This window comes from Anomalospiza imberbis, chromosome 3 (assembly GCF_031753505.1).
Source record: "Anomalospiza imberbis isolate Cuckoo-Finch-1a 21T00152 chromosome 3, ASM3175350v1, whole genome shotgun sequence".
Classification (NCBI taxonomy): Eukaryota; Metazoa; Chordata; class Aves; order Passeriformes; family Viduidae; genus Anomalospiza; species Anomalospiza imberbis.
In genome coordinates this window covers 92,081,863-92,102,725 of record NC_089683.1, presented here as the reverse complement: position 1 = coordinate 92,102,725, position 20,863 = coordinate 92,081,863, and the positions used below count along the sequence as shown (strand labels likewise).

At 44.2% G+C, this 20,863-nt stretch overlaps 1 protein-coding gene across 22 annotated transcripts; it reads left to right on the top strand.

The window, feature by feature from the left end:
* Positions 1–3: 3 nt before the first annotated feature.
* On the top strand, positions 4–19,459 carry TATDN3 (TatD DNase domain containing 3). Of its 22 annotated transcripts, none has more exons than XM_068185731.1 (11): positions 4–128; positions 199–231; positions 320–393; positions 593–677; positions 1,384–1,446; positions 2,491–2,600; positions 3,010–3,065; positions 3,279–3,391; positions 4,109–4,234; positions 18,400–18,532; positions 18,613–19,459. In XM_068185731.1, exons 1-11 carry the CDS (start codon positions 75–77, stop codon positions 18,759–18,761), a joined length of 996 nt encoding a protein of 331 aa, XP_068041832.1. In that variant the 5' UTR covers positions 4–74; the 3' UTR covers positions 18,762–19,459. The 22 variants fall into 22 exon arrangements, 13 of the variants coding, with proteins under 13 accessions (XP_068041832.1, XP_068041835.1, XP_068041834.1 ...); XM_068185734.1 differs by having other exon boundaries at positions 5–128; positions 4,160–4,234; XM_068185733.1 differs by having other exon boundaries at positions 5–128; positions 4,157–4,234.
* The last annotated feature ends 1,404 nt before the right edge of the window (positions 19,460–20,863 follow it).

Sequence of the window (20,863 nt, the reverse complement as noted above, 5' to 3'; positions counted from 1 at the left end):
GCCTGGGACGCGGGGAAAATGCCGGCCCGGAAGCGGAACCCGCGGCCGCCCGGTGCCTTCCCGCCGGGCGCGGCATGGCGGGGCCGGTGGACTGTCACTGCCACCTGGCCGCGCCCTGCTTCCAGCCGGTGAGGCGCGGCGGGCGGGGGGGAGTCCCGGGCGCGGCCCCGGCGCTGAGGCGGTGCGTGTCTCTTGCAGGACGTGGCGGCCGTGGTGCGGGCGGCGGAGCAGGTGAGGCGGGGCGGCCTGAGGGGACCCTCTGCCCGCGGCGCCGCCGCCCCGCCGGTCTCAGCGGGCCGGGGGTCTCTGTGTGCCGCAGGCGGCCGTGTCGGCGCTGGTGGTGGTGTCGGAGCAGGCGGGCGAGTTCCGGAGCGTCGTGGAGCTGTCTGAGAGGTGCGAGGCCGGCGGGGATCCCGGCGCCCACCCGTATCCCGGGCGTGGGTCTGCGCCTTGGGGATTGACGAGGAATGCGCTGCCCTCCTCAGTCAGGCCGGCCCTTCTTGTCTTCAAACCTGCGCTCTCTGTGGGCCCTTGGCGTTAAACTTAGGTTCTCTGTGGTCTTTCACGCTCTCGCTATCTATTCCGTGCCTAGATTCCCAGGGTTTGTCTTGCCATGCCTGGGAGTTCACCCCGTTCAAGAGATTTCTCCAGAGGAGCAGCGCAGTGTTACTTTGAAGGTAAAACGCAGCCTCTACGATACTGCTGGGACTTTTCAGGTTAGACGACAGGATGCTCCAGTTTGCCTGATTTACCTTTGGGTCTGCCCAGTGGTTTTTCTGCACTCTGTAATGCAGGAGACCCAGTGGATCAAATCCCAGGCTCTCTCAGCATATCCATTTGTCCCTGTTAGTCCTTAAAGCAGAGTTGTTCTCTGGAGTCATCTGGCTGTATTACTACAGTGAAATGGTTTTAAAAATCCCAAGTGTGCTTTGCTTACAGCAAACAACATGTGCAGATATTCCTTTGTTAACATGGGAACTGGGAGGCAACTGTTTGTGGCCTTATCCTAAAAATCTCAGGGAGCTGTCTGCATCTATTTAACGTTACCAAGATATTTATGGGCCTTGTTTTAATTACCTTTGCTGCTACTGTGAAAAGTTAGCTTAGGAGTATTTGGAATAAGGTTTACATATATATATATATATATATACAGAGAGAGAGAGAAATAGATGTAGAATGTAATACATAACAAAATGGTTATTAAGTAAAGAAGATAAATAATTCAGACTTTTAAAATTTGTCTGCACTGAGCTCACCGTAATGGCAAGTTCTAAAGTATAGAATTTCAGAGCAGTGAAGGAAACGCGAATTTAATCATGATGCTGGATTCATAACCGTTTCCTCTTGTAAGGGCAGTGAGAGTTGCATCTTTTATTCTTGCAGGATCTGGATGCTGCGCTGCCTCTTATAGAACTTTACAAAGACAAATTGGTGGGGATTGGAGAAGTGAGTGGAATTCTATAACTTGTTTAAATCTCTACAGCAGCAGCTGTCACTGGAATTACAAAAACTGAGTCAATGCTTGTTTTTCTGTATGTGATAAGAATTGCTCTCAGCCTGAACAAGCACTAAGTCTGATTGGTAGTTCTCTTAATGTGCTTTGCTTTATAGATTTGCTTGATTCCTTCTTTTCCTTTGTTATCGCTATTAGAAAATAGATGGAATTTATGCTGCTGGAGTTGTTGGAAGATTACATTCTTATGCTCTCTCATGCTGTACCCAAAGGCAGATCCTTCCTGCCTTCTTCTCTGACAAAGTTAGGCTAAACTGTGATTTCAGTACACCACAGTGACTTGTACAGTTCTTTTTTTTTCAATCCTTCATCTATCTATATCCATCTGTTGTCTCCTGTCTTACATTGGTTTATAAATGAATTGAAACTTTAGGATGGAGTCTACCTCTATTTGTGTGTTAGTACCTAAGGGACTTATATCTGGTTCTGCACTGGCTACAGAAAAAGTGTGTTTTGGCAGAGCTTTGTAGCTAAATTTGCCATGTTGTACTGTATATGAAGAACTTCTCTTCATCTAACTGTGAATCGACTGTATTGACAAACTTTAAATTTTGCCTGAATATGTTTAGATCAAAAAAGTATAAAATTAATGGGTATTTTTTGCTAGAAATTGGACTAAAGCTATAGGTTCAGGTCAGAAATTTTACTTATACTGGAGATCCACATTTGAGACTTAATCTGACATAATAGTCAATAGAATATAAACCCCCAGAAAACCAATTACAGACTAAAATGTTAAATACTCTTGTTAGTAGCTGTCTGCCCACAAATACTTTCATAGTTGAAAAGCTTATGGTTGAGAATGCATTCCTTTTTTGAGTTAAGCTGCAGCTGAGCTCATTTTAATTGCAGTCTCCTAGTATGCATATTTTGAAATGCTTTGCAGTTTTGAAGCATGTTATGCCTTTGTATGTATAATTATGGTTTTGTTAAGTGTTAGGTCTGTAAAACTTTTCCCTTCTCTTCTTGTACTGTAGGTTGGATTAGATTTCACTCCCAGGTTTGCCAGCACCGATGAACAGAAGGAAGGACAAAGACAGGTTTTGATCAAACAGATTGAGCTGGCAAGAAGACTGGATTTACCATTGTAGGTTTTGTTTATACCAGAAGGAGAATTTGCCAGGTCTCAGTAACATGTCGAAATACTTCCCAGGATTTATGGTTATTAAGTACCCACAGAACTTTTCTTAGATGGATTAAACTGGCATAAGTGTCCTGTCAGTCTCCAGTTTGAGGTTTAATTTTAGAATTTTCTTTATGTTTGCGCTTCTGTACAGACATCTTATGTGCCCTGTCCATGCTATATCATGTTCCTATATCTTCACCATAGCTGAAAGGATTAATATATACATCCCCGGGGTTTTTTCTTGATAAAAGTTATAATACAGATTAATTATTTTCATCCCAAGATACTGTTAGTTTGTTTGTATTTGCAAAAAAAAAAAAAAAAGTATTTGGCTACATTTCTTAATGCTGGGCCTTTCCTTGCTGTGCAGAAATGTTCATTCCCGCTCAGCTGGAAGACCAACCATTAATCTCTTGAAGGAACAAGGTATGCTTTAATGCATTTCTTCTGTCATAGCTTTTGCCAACAGGATTTCTCCAGTTGTGCCATGTCCTCACATCAGTTTGTGTGTGTTTAACTCAGGAGCAGTAGTGCAGAGTTTCTGTGTTAATTCTGTATGGGACCAAGGTCCCATTGGAAGCTGACATGGCAGCCCTGCTGTAACCCTGCTGATGATGTGGTTTGCTTTGTTTCTCCAAGGCGCTACCAAGGTGTTGCTCCATGCCTTTGATGGGAAGCCATCTGTAGCCATGGAAGGGGTGAGAGCTGGATACTACTTCTCCATTCCTCCTTCCATTATAAGGAGTGAACAGGTAACGTTTTGTCCTGGTTCCGGCTAGGGTCTGCTCCTTCTCCGTTTTTACTTTGGCTGAATTTCTGCCTGGGGCTTTTGCCTTAGCTGGACTTCAGAGGGGGAATTCTGGCTAAAACAGCTCAGCTATTCCTGAGAAACAAGGGGTTTTTTCTCATTTTATTGTGGTTTCAGTGAACTCTTCTTCAGAAGGTTCTGTCACTGTATTGTTTTACAGTAGGGACATGACATGTAGAGAAGGAGTAGTTTTTGTAATAGGACTGCTTTCCATGATAAGCTCAGGAAATGTAAGAGAGGAAAAAGTTTGATTTAAGTGGAGGCAGCATGAGGGGTGGATATAAATGGGGATGAGGTTAGGTACTTAGGAAGGAAAGCAAACTAGGGTTGAGAGGTAAAGCAGAGAGGAGGGAAACATACACATCTTATATGCACAGAAAACAGCAAGTTAGAATTGCATTGGCAACTCTATAACTGCAATATACCTGCATTATTTAATAAATAACAATTAATTCAGTTTTGAGATAATAGTACTTTGGATATTTAGAGAACAGGAGAACTCTAATTTGAAGGGATTTCTTGAGCAGCTCCCCATGTTCTTGCTTCCATTCAGAAATCATTGATAAAATGTAAACAGTGGCGCCAAAGTCTTTTGATGTTGCCTTTAAATGTAGGGAATATCCTCCCTTCATATATCCTCCCTGTGGGTTTTTTCCCACAGTTTGAAGTGCATAAAGCATTTAATGGCTGTCTTATTTTCTTCAAGAAGCAGAAGCTTGTGAAACAGCTGCCACTGGAAAATATGTGCTTGGAAACTGATTCTCCTGCTCTGGGGCCTGAAAAACAGGTAAATTATGGGAGGGGGGGACTTCTGTGTATTTGTATCCAAACCCACACCTTGAGGAGGTCAGCTACTGGCACAGGACACTGAAGTAGTCTTAAGCGTGGTTACAAGAGAGAAAAGAGGTTACCGTGGGAACTTAATCCAAGAGGAATGGATACAAGTAATTTTTATGCCACAAATGCCACAATGTGACAAAAGTTCTGTCAGAAAGTACTGAATCTGAAACACTTGTGATCTCCAGGCATCTGTAATTTGGTTGGCTTTGTTTGTTTTTCAGGTGAGAAATGAACCCAAAAATATTTACATTGCTGCTGAATACATTGCCAAAATTAAAGGAATTCCAGTTGGAGAAGTTATAGAAGTGACTACACAGAATGCACTGAAAGTATTCCCTAGACTTCGTCACTTTATTGGGATATAGATTCAGAAACTGAAATATATAATGTTGCAGAAAGTATTACTTGTGGTATAATTAATAAAACCAACATACATCTTGTGTTAAAGTGGCATGTTGCAGTTGGGAGGTCAAGAAGCAAGGAGTGTTATATAGCTGGATAGGATGAAAATAGGGAATTTCTCAGAAAGCTTTGGTGTGCACTGTTATAATCTCTTGAATGTGATAAAGACATGTTGTTCCTTTGCATCTTTCATGTCTCTGAACAAATAATTTGTAAAGAATAGCACCATAAAATTGTCAGTTTAGTTTCTCAGACTGCTTGCCAGCTGCTCCTGTACAGTGCTTGATGTCCCCTTCACTCCTTGTTTCTGTTGACTGAAAGTCACAAACTGTGGACCCAGTCATGATAAGAAAGCTCCTGTTACAACTGGCAGACTACACATCCCTTTCTGAGCCATTGAGAGAACCCAGGTGGATGCACATTCTCTGTATTCCATACTGACTGGACTCTGAGGGGTGCAGAAGCAACATCCTTTCAAAATACTGTAGGAAGGAAAGAATTATAGCCCTTCTACTCCTCTTCTTTTCCCTTGTATAAAGTAGTAGTTGCTAAGATCTTGGCTACTTTAGGGTGGATTTTCTTGTATTTTTAAAATACTTTATTTTTTGAATTGCGTTCAAAGAAAAAAGTCTGAGTTTGGTCTTAGTTCAAGGACTCACTCTTCCGACTGTTCAGTATCAGGAGACACAGGATGTGCAAGGGAGACAAGCTCAGTTTTGTGATATCTTGGAGGTGGTCTCTGTGGATTCATCTATGTTGTCCAGTGTCCTAAAGCTGAATCTGGTGCTCCCCCACAGCACCTGTGTGGATGTGGGCCTGTGAAATACTGATCAAAACTTTGTTGATTATAAACCAGCAATTGAACGAGGTAGATTTTACATGGCACTCAGCTGTTCTGAGGGCTACTAAGGAAGGCCCTTAGAAACTAAGAACTTAGAAAAGTAAGGTTTTCTCTCACTATGGGGAGTTTTACCAGGTCAGTGAGGAAAGCATTAACTTAATTCATTACCATCTCAGGGGGGAGAAGGAGCAAAAGCTTGCAGTGTAAGTGATGACCCATCCTAAAGTTTTGTTTTCTTTCACCTCGTCTTCCTCAGTTTCTTAAAACCACCTTGTCAAGAGTTTGTTTTTTTTTTTTTTTTGCTGTCTTTATCAGAACAGCTGTTCTGCCTTTTGACTAGAAGTAGCTTATTGAGTTTAAACATGTGTTCCTAAACAGATTTCAACCTGCAGCAAACAACCAAACTTGCACGATTTGTCTCTACTGCAATGTGTATTTAGAGCAGCAAACACCTGGATCTCTGCTGAGTCTTTGATCCAGAGGAGCTGGGGCCGTTCCTATTCCTGGATCTGTAGGCACCATTTCCACTCAAAGGGGCAAAGGACAGAGTTTGCCTGCAGATGGTGCTAGGGAACAGGTGTGCAATAGTCAGAATATTAGCGTGATTCACTTAATTAATAATCATGTCATTGGAGATACTAAACATGTGATAGATACCAGGTAGCCTTACATGTGCTTCCTGCTGCCTCTGTGTTGGGAAGTCTCCCAGTATTGCTTGGAAATGCAATTATGTGAGGAGATGTTCCGGGTAAGAAGTCAGGCAGCATCCAAATGTTTGCAAAGTTTTGACCTAATTATTTTTCTCTATGGAACTCTTAGCATTGGATGAAAACACTCTTTTTGCAAGAAAGGGGAATATTAAATAATCTCCTCAAAATCCCTGTCTCTGCAGGGGGGTGACATTACTCTGGTTCAGCCTTAGCCTTGCAGCAGGATGATTCCTGAGTGTTTGAATCCCTTCTGCTGTGGCAGAAACCTTCAACATACTCCCATCCTGCAGCTCCCATATGGGCAGGGCACTGCTGAGGATGGGCAGCCCCCCGGGGGCCAGGAGGCTCTGGACAGCCCATGTCCCTGGGCCCTGCAGCAGCAGGCATGGAGCTGCTTTTGTTGGTGCAGGAATGTGGTTGAGGCTGGCGAAGGAGGCACGGAGTTGCTTCCCCTGGGCCAGGGAGAGCTGGCATTGCAACAGCCATGGGCAGGGCGAGCCTGGCAGGGGCCCATGGCAAAACAAACCGGCTTTGTCCTCTCCTTAGACCTGTGGTGCCGGAGCTAAGTCATGGAGTAGGTGACCTGCAGTTCCAGAAAAGGAAAATGCAGTGTCACTCCCACCCTGCCTTGGCATCCCTGACACATAACAAGGGTCAGAAGCAGCACCCTTTTCCCAGTATGCTGGTTTGGCTGTGCAAGTTGTGCCCCAGTCCCTGCAGTCAGCGCTGGGGGTGGGCAGTGGGCACTGGAAATAAAGTTGTTACTCTGCACAGGAAACTCTTTAAGGTGCTCACTCAGAGCTGGTGGTACTGCTGTGCAGTGAGGAGGAAGTAGTTTCTGAGCTGGAAAACATTGCTGATCCTCAGCAGTCATTCTGTAACTTTACCTCAAAAGGGGGATTTAACAGAAAGCTTGGATTTCTGCCTGCATTCACACGCTAACACCTGGCCTGGAGAGGCTGGGGAAGGCAGGATGGCTTTGGGGGAGCTGCATGGCTGCGCACTGTGAAGCCCTGCATCCCCACAAAGGTGTGCCTTAGCAACATCAGTGTGTGTCCTGAACCCTGTTCCAAGCCTCTCAGGGTGTCTGGATAAACCATGCCTTCCCCTACGTAACACAGGAGACTGAAGTGGTCAAGGATGTATTGGAGGAAGGATACAGTGCAATTTAGTTTTTGGGAAAGTTAGTGGTGACCCAAATTTTCTTTTCAGCCGTACTATCAATTTTGGAGGTCGCACACAGCCCAGGTGATTTCTGTCTCAGAAAGAGGAATGGCACAGATTGTCTGCAGCAGTGTGGAAAGTGGTAGGTCTCAATCTCCATCATACTTTCAGCCATCAGCTTTCCTTGGGATGCTACAAGCAGTGGATCTGCTTGCACTTTGCAGGATTCCTCATGTCGTTTTACCTTGCAGGATGTACATAGAGTGACAAAAAACCTAGAAAGGGCTCTATCTGTGCTCACTGAAATAGTCTTTGGTGGGCTGCAGGTGGATCACCCTCCCAGGGCCTTTCTTCTGAAATTTATTTCTAGCCATAGATTAACAGGGCCTGAATCTCCTGAACTCTGAATTTTTCCAGAATTTGATATGGGAGCAAGTGAGGAGATGGTGATGAGGCCAAGTGGATGAAATGCTGCTTATTCCTGCTGTTTATCATGATAAGAGTTTAGACAAATTGACTAAAGGCTTTTACTGGAGGTGCTTCCAACAGACTCCTATGCAATGCATCGATAGGGTCTTAAGAGGCAAAAGCAAATAAATAAATGGCTGGCAATGCAACTTTCATCACTTATGAAGTTCTGCTTTTGTTTGTTTTTTCATTAATGCAGGCTGGGGTTCAATCCTCTGTTCCCATTACAGAGCAGGAAAGTGAATTAGAGAGTCACTGGCTTAGCATAAATCTTTATTGTTCTCCTCTTTGCTTTCTATATGCAGTACAAAGGTACTGCTGAGATCAAAGAAAGGATATGAATTGCCATAGCATCCCTTTGTCTCAGCATTTTCCTCTTCAGCAGGTGGTTATCCATCTGCTCATTTTGCCTGCTGGGGTTGGCTTTTCTATCAGTGTGAAGGGGCATGGGCATGTAAACCCTGAGTGCACTGGGTGGTGGCCCCACCATGCCGTGAGTGCCAAGTGCCTCCTCCAGGAGCTGGTGGATTTTTATGCCACTTTGAGCTCCTGTGAATGACAAAACAATGAGAAACCATAGTGAGGATCATGGTCCTGGTGAACCCTCGGGCAGGACCTGATACCCATCTCCCCAGACGCTTAGTGCTGTGCTCAGAGAGATGCTGCTTGGTGCAAGCACAGGAGATCAGTGCCATTACCCTGCTCAGGTGTGCTGATGAAAACAGGGGTGGAATTCCCCTGAGAAAGCAGAAATGATGAGGTACTGGAGTGCCTCTGAGGCATGGCACTGAGGACAAGGAGTCTGGAGGAGAGTATCTGATGTCCAACCAAAGTGGCAGAATCAAACATATGGGTTTTGTCTGCAGTGTCTGTACCCTGCCTCCGAGGGCAGGTGAGGCAGCTCTGTGGTGTTTGTGGGCAGGGACTCAGATGAGCCCAGCCTGCCACAGCAGAGCACCGGCTCTGTTGAGGCTCAGCAAACCTTCAGCTGCCTGTGCAAGGGCGAGTATGGCTGCCTGAATGACCACGAAGCAGCAGCAACATGGGGGGAGGCAGGGCCACATCCCCCTCTTCTGGAAGTGCAGTGGGTGAGACATGGAACAGTGACAGTATGGGCAGTGTGATTGAGGCCCTGCTGCCCCAGATATCACCGGCAGACAGGCTGGGTCTGCGCCTGGGCTGGCTGTTAAAGCCTGCCTGCAGTGCAGGGAGAGCTCTTTGTGCTCCCACCCTGCTCAGTCCCTCTCACCGAGCCCTTCTGCTGAGCAGCAGCAGAGCCCTCCCCGTGGCCGCTGTCCTCTCTCCTCTCCATCTGCTGCGAGGTCCCCGTGGCTGCCTGCACTTACTGCACCTGGGCTGCTCTGGCTGCCAGGGAATAGCTGCTGACATGTCCCTGCCTCCTCAGCCCCCCTAAGGTATCCTGACTCCATCATGTGTGTGGTGGGGTTCATTCCATTCGGAGCAGAGCAGATGGGCAGCACCACAGTCCAGGTGAAGTGCCCAGATCTATTTTGTATTTCTGCGGCAGAGTGTGGACACTTGTTTAGTGTTCCCATATGGACTTTGCATCTACTCTTTTGGCTGTGCCAGGGTTGTGTGCTTTGTCACCCAATAGTGCAAATGGGTGCTGGGCTCCTTGTTGGTGCCCAATCACATCTTAAAGTACATGATGCAACATTGATAGAAGTTGTTTCACAAGCAGCACAACCAATAATCCTTTTCCCCCAGAGATTTATGATCTCCTCACTACAGCAATCCCAATCTCCTACCCATGTCCTGTGATGCTCCCATTAGAGGCCAGCAATCCCAGTGCTGCATTTCCAGCTCCCAGTGTGTCTCCCTGATCTCTGTCATGGTACCACCAGCTCCTCCATGTACCTTCTGGGCTCTGCCTGTCACAGCACCTTGGCTTTCTTCTGTGTCCCTGTGATCTCCCTATAATTCCTCATCTCTCTTCTGTGGTGCCCCTCTGAGCCTGTTGGATTGTTATTTAGGCAAGATTAGTCTGTGTGGATCATGTTTGGATAGCTGCTGGCATCAGACTCAGCAGCTGGGTGTGTGACTCCTCTTGGTGGCCTTGAGAGGGAATGGGGTGTCACACAAACTCCCACAAAACTTCTAGGGACGTTGTACCTCCAAGATGTTTGTCTCTTTGCCAGATTTTGTTGACCATTGTCAAAACCTCTGAGCTGTGGATGTGGACTAAGGATCAGCATGACCATGTAAAGTGAATTTCATAGAAATATGTGTACATGGGATGCTGCATCTCCTGGGTGGAATTGGACCTGTTTCTTGGAGCCTCCTAGGTCTGCTCAGCCTCTGAGCACTAGTGAACCTGTGAAATGGACCTGAGGTTATCTAGCAGGAAGGTCTGTCTTTGTGAAGTGCACTGCCTGGAGAGGGCAGCTTTGAAGTGGTGATTGGCACTGGCTTTATTGTTATAACCATATAGAGAGAGTGTTTTTGTGCTTTTGTGCTCAGATCGTTTCTGGACATACAACAAAGGGCGAGGAAGCAAACAAATGGAATGCTGTGGGAACAAGTTAAATGGAGCACCATGTTGGGAGTTCCAATCACAACATCACCAGATAACTTCCCATTTCTCTAGGGGTCATTATTCCTGCCTGGAAAAGTCAGGGTGGAAACTCAGCTCTGTACTACACAAGACCTCTGTGCTGAGTTGAAGCAATGGTGAGTGCAGTGGGCTAATGTGGTGTATAATGTGCACAAACAGATGTCAGCACTGTCCAAAATAATCCCTCCTATCCTCCTAGTGAGTGCAGCACATCCACTGACAACCCACGTGTGTGACATTTATCCAAAGCTGGCATTTCTTGACCAGCACGTGTAGGCTGCTGTTGTTGTTCCAAAATAGTTTCTTACACTTTATTTCACCCGGTGTGCAAGAGGCCAATCCATACACAGAGTCGAGGTATTTGATTTATTTACAGTTCTGTGCAGAAAGCAAATCCAACACACAGCCCTGTACCAGGCACTTTGAGGAAAGTTAACTCAATCCCAGCCCAAGCCAGCACAATAGCCCAAAGTGATGAAGGGCTTGGCTGAAAAGGCAGTGATTTGTGGGACTGGTCTGGAAGAGTGGTTCAGCAAGACCTGCTCCCTGGCATTGACAACTGTCTTTCCTCTGGAAAGGACACCACTTGGGACCAGCTGCCAGAGACCTTTTAAAAGGTTTCTCAGAGGTTTCTCGGAACTTAAAAGATGAGGCTCATTTCAGCCAAATGGTGAAGAATGGGGCCTATCTTTGCTTACTAGCAGAGCTACCTGGACTAACATCCCTCCAACCCCCTTTGAATCTATCTTTTAATTTTGTTCTCAAAGGGCTGAGTAATCAGGTTATTTAGAAGCTGTCAGCAGCACAGGAGACTGGTAGTCTCTGTCCTGGACAGTCATTTTCATGGTCTACTTTTCAAGTTGTACAAGAATACAGTTTTGTATTGTGGCTTTGTTTGCCATGGCTCAGCTGGTTTATTACAGGCTATGGAATCCGTCCTGCTCTTCAAGAAACACAAAGGTAAAACTGGTGGCCATTGGTGAGGTAATGTGCTCTGATTTCTGCAGAACCAGAGGGTGATTGATTTGGCTATGTGGAAATTGTCTGAAGATAACTCATTGTAACCTCTGACTGCTTACACTTGTCTGCATGGATAGATATGAAATGAGTTAAGATTAAACCCCAAAACTTCATTTTCGTGACTAAACATCCTTGCAAGAGTAAAATGAAAATTGCATAATCCCACAAGGGGAGCATATTGATAGATGTCTGAAAGGCTGGTTTCCTGCAATGAAGACATTGTAGGGAAGCTACTGAAGCTACTTTATTCTGTGCCAGGAGTATTTTTTCTGGCTGTTACCATGTTTTCTTGATTTTTATTATTTATAAGTCACTATATTTCAAGGTTTGTAATCTTTTGAAGGCTGCTGTTTTCTGCTCTGTTTCTTCTTTGATAAAAGCTTCTGCCACTCTCCTGAGAAAATGAAGCTAGCAAAGGCATTAGATCCCCCCATTCTGAAGTCCACACATTTCTTAAATGACTTTTTGTGTCATTTGGATTGGGCTGGACTTCACTCCATGGATTGTGTCTATGCCTCAGCAATGTGAGGAGCAGCAGAGAGCCCTTGTGCAGCAGCTGGCACAGCAAAACAACGGGGCTTGCCTGTAGGAGTCAGAACCTTTCAGAGTGTCTCCTTTGTATGTGGGACTTTAACTAGGCTCAACACCTGTTTCCTGCATCACAGCTCCACAGGCATCCCCTAAAGAACACTAATGATTGTTTTGAAGGTTATCTAAGTGTTCAGTGGTTTAAGATGAAAAGATAACCATTTGAGTACTTACATCTAGGAGCATGGTGTCTGCCAAAAGTGAACTGGAAAACTGTTCCTTTCCAGCTGTGCCTCTGATGAGTTTGTGGCAGACTTCCTAGCCTTTTCCTCAAGTTTCTCCCAAAGGAGACTTCTTTTTATGGTTCTTCATCTCAGAGGCTAAGGGGTGCTGGTTAGTACAGACCTAGTAACATAAGGAATTCCAAAATACACCTGAAAATTCATGAAACAAAGACCAAGAAAAAAGCACTGTAACTTTGGGGGAGGAGTCGTGAAGGTAGTGGAGTAAAACAGCCACTGCCACAGCATTTTCCAGTACACTGGATTTTTTTTTTGAATTATGGAAGAAAGAAATACATCACATGATTTTGTGAGGTATTTTTTCTACATGTGGACTATTTTAAGCAGGTATGTATACGCCAAATTTTACTCATCTAATGGGGAAAAAGACATCCTTTCCACTCATTAAAAACCAATATCTTAAAATAAAACATGACAGAAGAAAATAGGACAGAAAAAAGTGCCATGGACCTGGAAAAGAGGCAGCTGAGCAATTGCAGCAAAGACTTCTCCTGTATTTGCAAGTCTCATTTTGGAACAGGAAGGTGCCAACTGAAAAATGTGCCCATTACCAGTCCTCTGGTGACTGGTAAGTTAATTTGGTGGTCCTTGCCTACCTACCAGTGAGCCGAGGGAATCTCAGCAGCCATTGCACCATATGGAGGGCAGAGTTTACAAATCCAAGCTCTGCATTTTTCAGTGGCTGTAGTACTGCTTAAAGTCTTGGAGCATTTTCATCCTGCTTTAAGAAAATTTGAGACACAGGGTTTGGATTGCTCAATTCTGCAGCGTGATCCCATCTCCCTGGCTTTCATATGTATACTGTGGATGTTCAGGACATGCTGCTCCATAACTTTGCTGGGACACAGTCTGTCATCCTAGAAAAGATACAAGCTGGTTATTATTTTAATTTTTCTCTTGCTGTTATTTTTTCCCCTCTTGCCATTACAAGACTTAATCAGGTTAGTCCTTGCAGAGTTTGAATCAATGTAAAAGGAAAGTAATATTAGCAGGGATGAGGAATTGGCTATGGCTGCCATGAAGCATATCAATGCCCATGTTTCCCTTTGGAGTGATAATGAGACACTAGGGGTTTTTTGATTTTGGAAAAAAAAAAAAAAGCAACGAGAAAGAGAAGTCACATAGCAGTTTGAAGCTAAGCCTCCTATAGGCTGTTGTTTTGAAAAAAACCTGCCCATCTTGAAACTAGAGGCACATTTATTTTTCAGTATTCCCCAGATAAAAACAAACATTTCCACACTTCTAAAGGGAAAGCTCAATATGACATTCTCAGTGAAACAGTTTGGTGCTTGTAAACAAAATTTTGCAAACATCTAGGTATCTTCAGTTCCTAAAAAAATGCAACCTCTCCCAAGCCCACTCCTTGTCAGGGAGCAATGGGAGCTCCACCTTCACCACCATCCATCCCAACATCACCCAGCTCTCTTCTTGCCCCAGGCTCTGGCTGCTCTATCACCTCCCTCTGGTCTGAGAAAGGGGAACAAGGCCTTTTGCTTCCAGGACTGACATTTATCCTGGCATTAGCTGAGCTGACAGAAGCGTCACCAAAACTGCCAAATCTGCCTAGGTAATGGGAGGCAATCGGAGCTCTCCCTGTCCCTTCACTTAGGCTGGGAGGAGGATGCAGGGATGTCTCTGAGTCCTGTACTCTGAAGCTGCCAGCCAGCTCATGGCTGTGATGGTCTTTCACCAGCGTGTGAAACTGCCCTGTGTCTCTCAGCAGCTCTGTGAGTCTGCCTTCTGGCATCCAACATCACCTTTGCCCAGTGCATAGCTCCCGAGGCTGTTGTACAGCCAGCAGAGAAGAGAAAGCACAGTTGTTCCCAGGACTCAAGTTATTTCCACTTCATTCCCCTCCTAAAGTTTCTAAAAGCTATGAACTGTTGGTACTGTCTGGGGTCTTAAGGGACACAAATACTCTGTTCACCCTGTGTTTGCAGTTCATTGGAAATGTAGGATTATCTCCAAAGGCCTAAACAGTCTGAGTGCCATTCTGGCAGAGCTGGGATGTATTTTGCATGTTGCTGCATGGATTGCTGTAGTGAGACTGCTTCTCATGGGCCATTCTCTCATGTTTATTTCCCCAGCTGCACTGGTGCAGATAAGAACAAATGGCCTCAAGTTGCACCAGGGGAGCTTTAGATTGGATATTAAGAAAAACTTTTTCACTGAAAGAGTTTTTGAGTGTTAGAACAGGCAGCTCAGAGAAGTGCTGGAGTCACCATCCTGGAGGTATTTAAAAGACATGTTGATGTGGCACTAAGGGTATGGTTTATTGGTGGACTTGGCAGTGCTGGTTTAACAGTTGGACTTGATGATTTTAAAAGTCTTTTCCAAAATAAATTCTGTCATCCTGTATTTAAGAGCCACAGGGTACTCACAAGACAGAGAAATGATTTTTAGGTGGACACTCAGCTGTTGGGCTGATACCATATGTCTGCTGCTCCAGTGAAACACACCATGAATGTATTTGTGGACACCTCAGGGATGTCAGGAGCTGGGTGACTGCTGGAGGTGCCAAGTGCCCTCCATTCCCTGTGGTGCCACCGGGAACTGGGCATGGTGCTGAGGTGGTCCGTGTGCAGGCTGGAAGTGAGAGCAGAAGGCCAGGCTCTATAAACTTCTGGATGAAGTAGATGTTGTCACTCACATGCAAAAAGTTCTACGTGCTATAGGGATGTTCTGGCACAGGAGCTGCCCACTGTCCTTTGGTTGATATGGGCACTGAGTTTGTCTCCTCTGACAATAAAAGAGTGGGAATTTTCTATGAAAGATTCTGGGTTTGCAGCTAATCTGAAATAGTTTATATCTTGTAACTGTGACGCAAAGGACTGTTCAAAAAGGTCTTTGGAGAACACTTGGAGTGCTTTCCCCACACAGGAGCTCCAACAAGGAGAGTCCCTGGTGTCTGTCTGTCTGACTTCCTGTTAAAATGATTAACATTGCTGGAATGTCAATGCATTTTCCATAATGTACTCTCACAGCCAGGGTCTTGGGCAGGAATCTTTTATTGTTACTCAGTCTAAACAAAAAAAAAACAAAAAACAACAAAAAAAAAAATCCTGCTGATTTTTAGTTAAGCTGAGGTCAGCCAGCTTCTTCCCCAACAAATGCATGTAGACCTTTAAAGGCTCTCATCCTGCTGATAACCTCTTCAGAGAGAAATTGGGAACTTCAAGCTGTTACTAAATATTTGGTTTTCCTTAATAGTAAAAGTAGCAATATTTCTCAGGCTTGGGTGAGCAGTCTGTCTCTAAAACACATTTTCATACTGGGCCCTTAGTGGCTCCAAAATCACGTGGCCCTTCCCTTTAATTTTCAAAGGATCTGTATGCATGGACCAGGCAGGTAAAGTGTAATGAATCAGGTAGTGAAAGAGAGTTACACCATGTTGTTTCAAGAGCATAGTGCTCTTTTTTTATAACTCTGAGACATCGTAGAAGTGAAGATTTTATTGTTGTTGCTCTGAAAAGTGGTTTCACCAGCTAATTGCTCACCATTCCTATGTAGATGGGCAGGGAGCAGGGAGCAGGAGTTCTCAGTGGACATTCTGCATCCATAGAAAGCTACCTCTGACTTAGTCACTTGTGGTCCTCTGCAGCCAACAGAGAAAACCCCCACATTACTGAATTCTTGTAAGTTGAGTTGCTAAGTGGAGCGTGTTAGTGGAATCCTGCCATATCTCCCAGGTGTGCTGTTTGGGATGGGATGAACACACAGAGATGCATCTGGCAGCATCTGCACAGCCTCTCCAATCCTTCCTGTTCCACAGCCCTCTGATGGTCCAGGTTGATAGGTTGATGTCACTTGTCAGCTTTTTTTAAGCTTTTTTTTTTAATCTTTTATTAAGGAATTGAACCCAAGACATCAGGATTGCCTGACAGCACATTGCTGATGTATCAGTGGAGGGAATCTGTGATGTAACACTGAAAATGCCTCCAAGCCTTCCCCCAAATTTAATAACCTTCAAGTGAACGAGTGCTGATCAAAAAAGAGAATGTTCATCTAAGACAACCCTTCTACAGATCATGCATTTTATTACTATATTTTGGTGGGCGTATACACTTTTCTGCCTAAAGGATTCAGATGGAAGTTACATTTTTTGTAATATATGAAGAGGTTGTTAATCTTGGAGAATAAGAACCCAATAAATTTTGCCAAATGTATTTGCTGACATTATTATTTTTTTGTATTAAAAATTTATTTTCTGTCTGTAATTTTCCCCCTGCTTGCTTTGGTAGGAAACTCAGGGGTAAAATTCCATTACATATATGAAATTGACAGCTAGCTACAAAAAGAAAAGCAGATGGCAGCCAAGCAGATGTACCAGATGTACATTTCAACATCTTTTGTACAGATAGGGACACCCAAGAACACAAATTTCTATTGTTTACAGTACAGAAGTTAATTACCCATATTTTAAAATCCAGAATTTTTCTCTGATACTTCAGGGTGCACTTATATATTCTTGTCAGTACATCAAAAATTGAACCCAAGTCATTGGCAAACGTGCTTACTGTGGGCAGTCATATTCCCAAACTGTGCTGGCCAGGCAAACTCGTGGAGCTACAAACAAATTTCAGACAAGTGCTTTGACTTGAAAATGCTTTTTCTTCAGTTGAGGGTTCTGGCTTTACCTTGTGGGGAGACTGGGCAAATGTAGCTGGAATGAGGACTGCATAAGAGGAAAAGGATGTTTACGTTTTCCCCTGGATTCTCTCTGAGCTTTGCACCAAGATATTTAGGCGTGTGACTTTCCAACTATTTTATTTCAAGTCCAGCTTATTGAGGTTTGTTTAATATCCAGCTAAAATAATTCATTTCTAGCCCAGTTGGAACTTCAGATCTTTTGTTCTGAGATCCCTTTCTTGAGCTGCTGTGGATTTTTTTAAACAACTCATCTGGGAGACAAGGACCTGGTGCACTCCTGTCATGTAGGTTTTCTCTGCATGGAGAGATGAGCCTTTGCATTGAAAATCATAACCAAGAGATAAATGCATTGTAAAATAGTCTATTTTTTTTTTCTTGCAGACTGAGATACATGGTTTGAAACATTAATGCCAGAAGATCTGGAAGTCTTAACTGTGTGTCTGATGTACATAAAATTTCTAGGGTTGTTTTAGAATTGCTAGATTTTTGGCAAGAGTCCACAATTTCCATTTCAGACTCCTAACCTTGGCCTCATGTTTTCCAAAGATGGATTGCCTTGTGGGGTTTTTATGGGGGCTTAGATACCATTTTGAGGTTTGGAAGGAGGACATAACTAGGAATTTATATGACTGAGATAACCCAGCTAGGGGTGTCCAAAAGCTAATAACATCCTGAAAGCAACACTCTACAGCTGACTTTCCTGTATTTTGTGAAATGCCCTGGATTGAAACAAAAAGGCTCCTTCTGAGCCATTTTTTTACAAAGATGCAAGGTGAATTTTTAGTTTCAAAATAATTGTGAAGTTACACTCTTCTTTCAATGGCACATATGCTACAGAAGAAACAACAACACTGCTGCAAGTAAGGATTTGGCATTTCTAATTACTTTTTAACCTTCTCCAAGCCCAAAAATTTAAGTGTTAGGTCCTTGCCTGACTTCTAGAATTTGGATACAAGAAAATAATTTCTGTGGAGTAAATTTGTATCACTTACTTCCCAGTGACTGCCTGATACATAAAAGGTATTTTGGCCTTTTCACAGCATTCAGGAAAATAACTTTGTTAAAGCTTGGGTATACATGAGAAATTTCTGGCTCTATCACCAAGAGGAGTATTCAGGAGAGCCTAAATTTTCAGTTAGAGGGTAAATTTAAAACAGATAGAAATTTTAGCTAAACTATGCTGTAAACCTTGATATCCGTGTTCTGTTTTTAGCTTTATTAATTGTCCATGAAATGTAGGAATCCAGGGACTCGCATTTTAAGTGAACTGCTACAATGGATGTTTCTCCTGGGGTAACTTTCTCTTGCTGGGTAACTTTGTCCTTGGCCCTGCTTTTTGAACAAATGGCTACAAATCAGAAGTAACGCTCATGAAGCCTGTGAAATACAGCAGGAGAAAAATATCAAAGCTTTGCCATAATTTTGAAAATTTGGTTTTCCTTTCTTTTTTAGGAAGGTGCTTCTGGAGATAAATGTCCCCAGGATGCAAACACATTGGTTGTACCTCATCAAAATCAAACAGGCTTGATTTCACTGAGACCAGCGCAGAGTAGCAAAGATGGATTTGCCTCTGTGTCGATCTGCTGTAAATAAACTTGCTTCTTTCTGGAAGAAGCCTCCTTCTCGGAGTTCTTGCATCCACGCCCTCTTTCCTTTACTCCACAGTTCCCTGGTGTCTCGTGAGTTCTTCCGCGGAGGAGGCACATGACCCTGAGTGTGCCGAGCCGTTGGGTGGACAGGGGAGACAGATGATGCTCTGTGGCCACGGCAGCGGTGAAACCCAAGATGTGCCAGCCATTCTTAGCACAGGATGAGTTTGAACCGTTCTCTGAGGTTGTTAGCTGGCAGCAGCTCTGCCTGCTGTAAGCAGGCAAGGGTGCAACAGCAGGGAAAGAAAGAATGGGAGAACAGAGCCTATTTTCATCAGGTTTTAAGGAGTAAATGCTGTCTTTGGATGGACTTTGAGATCATCCGAGTTTCAAGGGGAAAAAATGTTAAATTAGGTCAGCTGTAGATCAGTGCTTGTACCTTCTTCCAAAAGAACAAGAATAATTTAGAATGCTAACACTACATCTATTCAGCAGCCAAAGTGTCACAGCCCTTTCCCTGACCCCAAGAGCAACCCACAGCCTGTGCCAGAGATCATGAAGGGCCACTGCTGCAAGCACTTGCACAGACAGTCTCAGCTGTGTTTTCAGCATACAATGTGTAATATGGATATACATTCCTAAAGTGAAAGCCAGCTATTCTGTTCCTTTGATAATGTTTGTTTCAGTTCTCACTATACTTCTTCCTCTTGAGGTCCTGTTTAAAAAAAAAAAAAAATCTCCATTGCTACAGTACTTAGAACATGTCAGGTAGAGAAACCGAGAGAAATTTACCAAGCATCTGATCTTACAGAAGAAAACTAAAAATAAATCAGGCACTTTTTTTTTGGCATGGATGAGAGAGGCAAGAAGGGCCTGAATCTGACATAGGTAACTTTATTTTTAAAGAGTAGATTTCTTGCACACACCTCTTACCTGCAAATTCAGGACTACTTGCAGTAGTATCTAAAATTCCATGGTGCCTGTAATCATCGCTACTGCTGCTCAACTATGTGCTCAGGGAAAGCAAACATAGCCAAATTAATAGTTTGAAGCACGTGTCCATATTATTATCCATACTGTAAATAAGATCAGGAACTGTGGCTTACATAGGTCAACCGGTCTTGAGTAAAATACCAACTCTAAATTAGTGAGGGTAATTAAGACTGGTGGCTGAGTGTATCCACAGCCCAGACAGATCTGATTAGGCTCTGGCATACCCAGAACAATGTGCAGTGTTATTTCTGAACACATTCCAAACAATTTTCCACAGAAACCAGTAAAATACTATTAACATTGCTAGCAAAGTTAAATATTTCTGTATTTTCTCATTACACTTTGGAGAACAATCTGTCTCTTTATTAGGGGACACTGTCTGCAGCAGCAGAATTACAAACTGTGACAAGGGCTGCCAGACACTGCTCCTGTGCAGACATGAACCGGGCAGGGTTTGGGGGAAGATTGCTTACTGAAGTGATATCTACCCGCCTCTGCACATGAGCCAGACGGTCAGTTTTCTGGGGTATGCGTCAAATCAAATTTCAGAGGTTGAGTGGAAACAAGGAATGTTTTGCCTGCGGCTCTGGAGGCAATGGAGGACTGGATGCACATGCCCTGATAATGCACTGTACTGGCCACCCTCTGCTGCAATTTGGGCCTCTGTCTCTGCCTATCCATCTCTTATGATTTCAGTACATTTCTCTGCATCACCACTGCAAAGAGATAAATCTTAATGTGGCAGGGGAAGGCCCTGGATTTTCCCAGAATGTGCTGGAAGTGGTGTGGCCTATGTGTCCCTGCACAGATGGTGCAGCAGCCGAGGTGCCCTGCCTGTGTTGAGGAGGAGAGGTGAGGGATGAGCCACAAAGCACCAGTCTGTGCCCACCCAGCCTTGCCTAGGCCGGACACACCTGCCACCAAAAAGGTTACAGGAATGAGGTGACGCTGCTCCTTCCTTGGAGATATTGTGGGGATTATTTACATCGTTACTATTGCCCCGTCGTTCTCATGCAGCCAGCAAAAGTCACACAGCAAGTGTGTGACTTGTAAGTTCAGTTTAAAAGACTTAAAGAAGTGTGAGTCTGTGTGTGTGTGTGTGCACATACATCACTCAGATGTTGGGATGTGAGGATTGAAGTGGAGTAGGACAGGAGCAGGAGTGAAGTGGAGCACGACAGGACCACGAGAAAGATGGACAAAGAAAACGGAAGCAGAGGTGCGAACAAAACAACTATTTCTATCTCCATCTCTGTCTCTGTGTATATGCACATGCACATGCACATGCACACGCCCCCAACACTTCCCAGCAGCCCGGACTGCAGTCCCCGCTC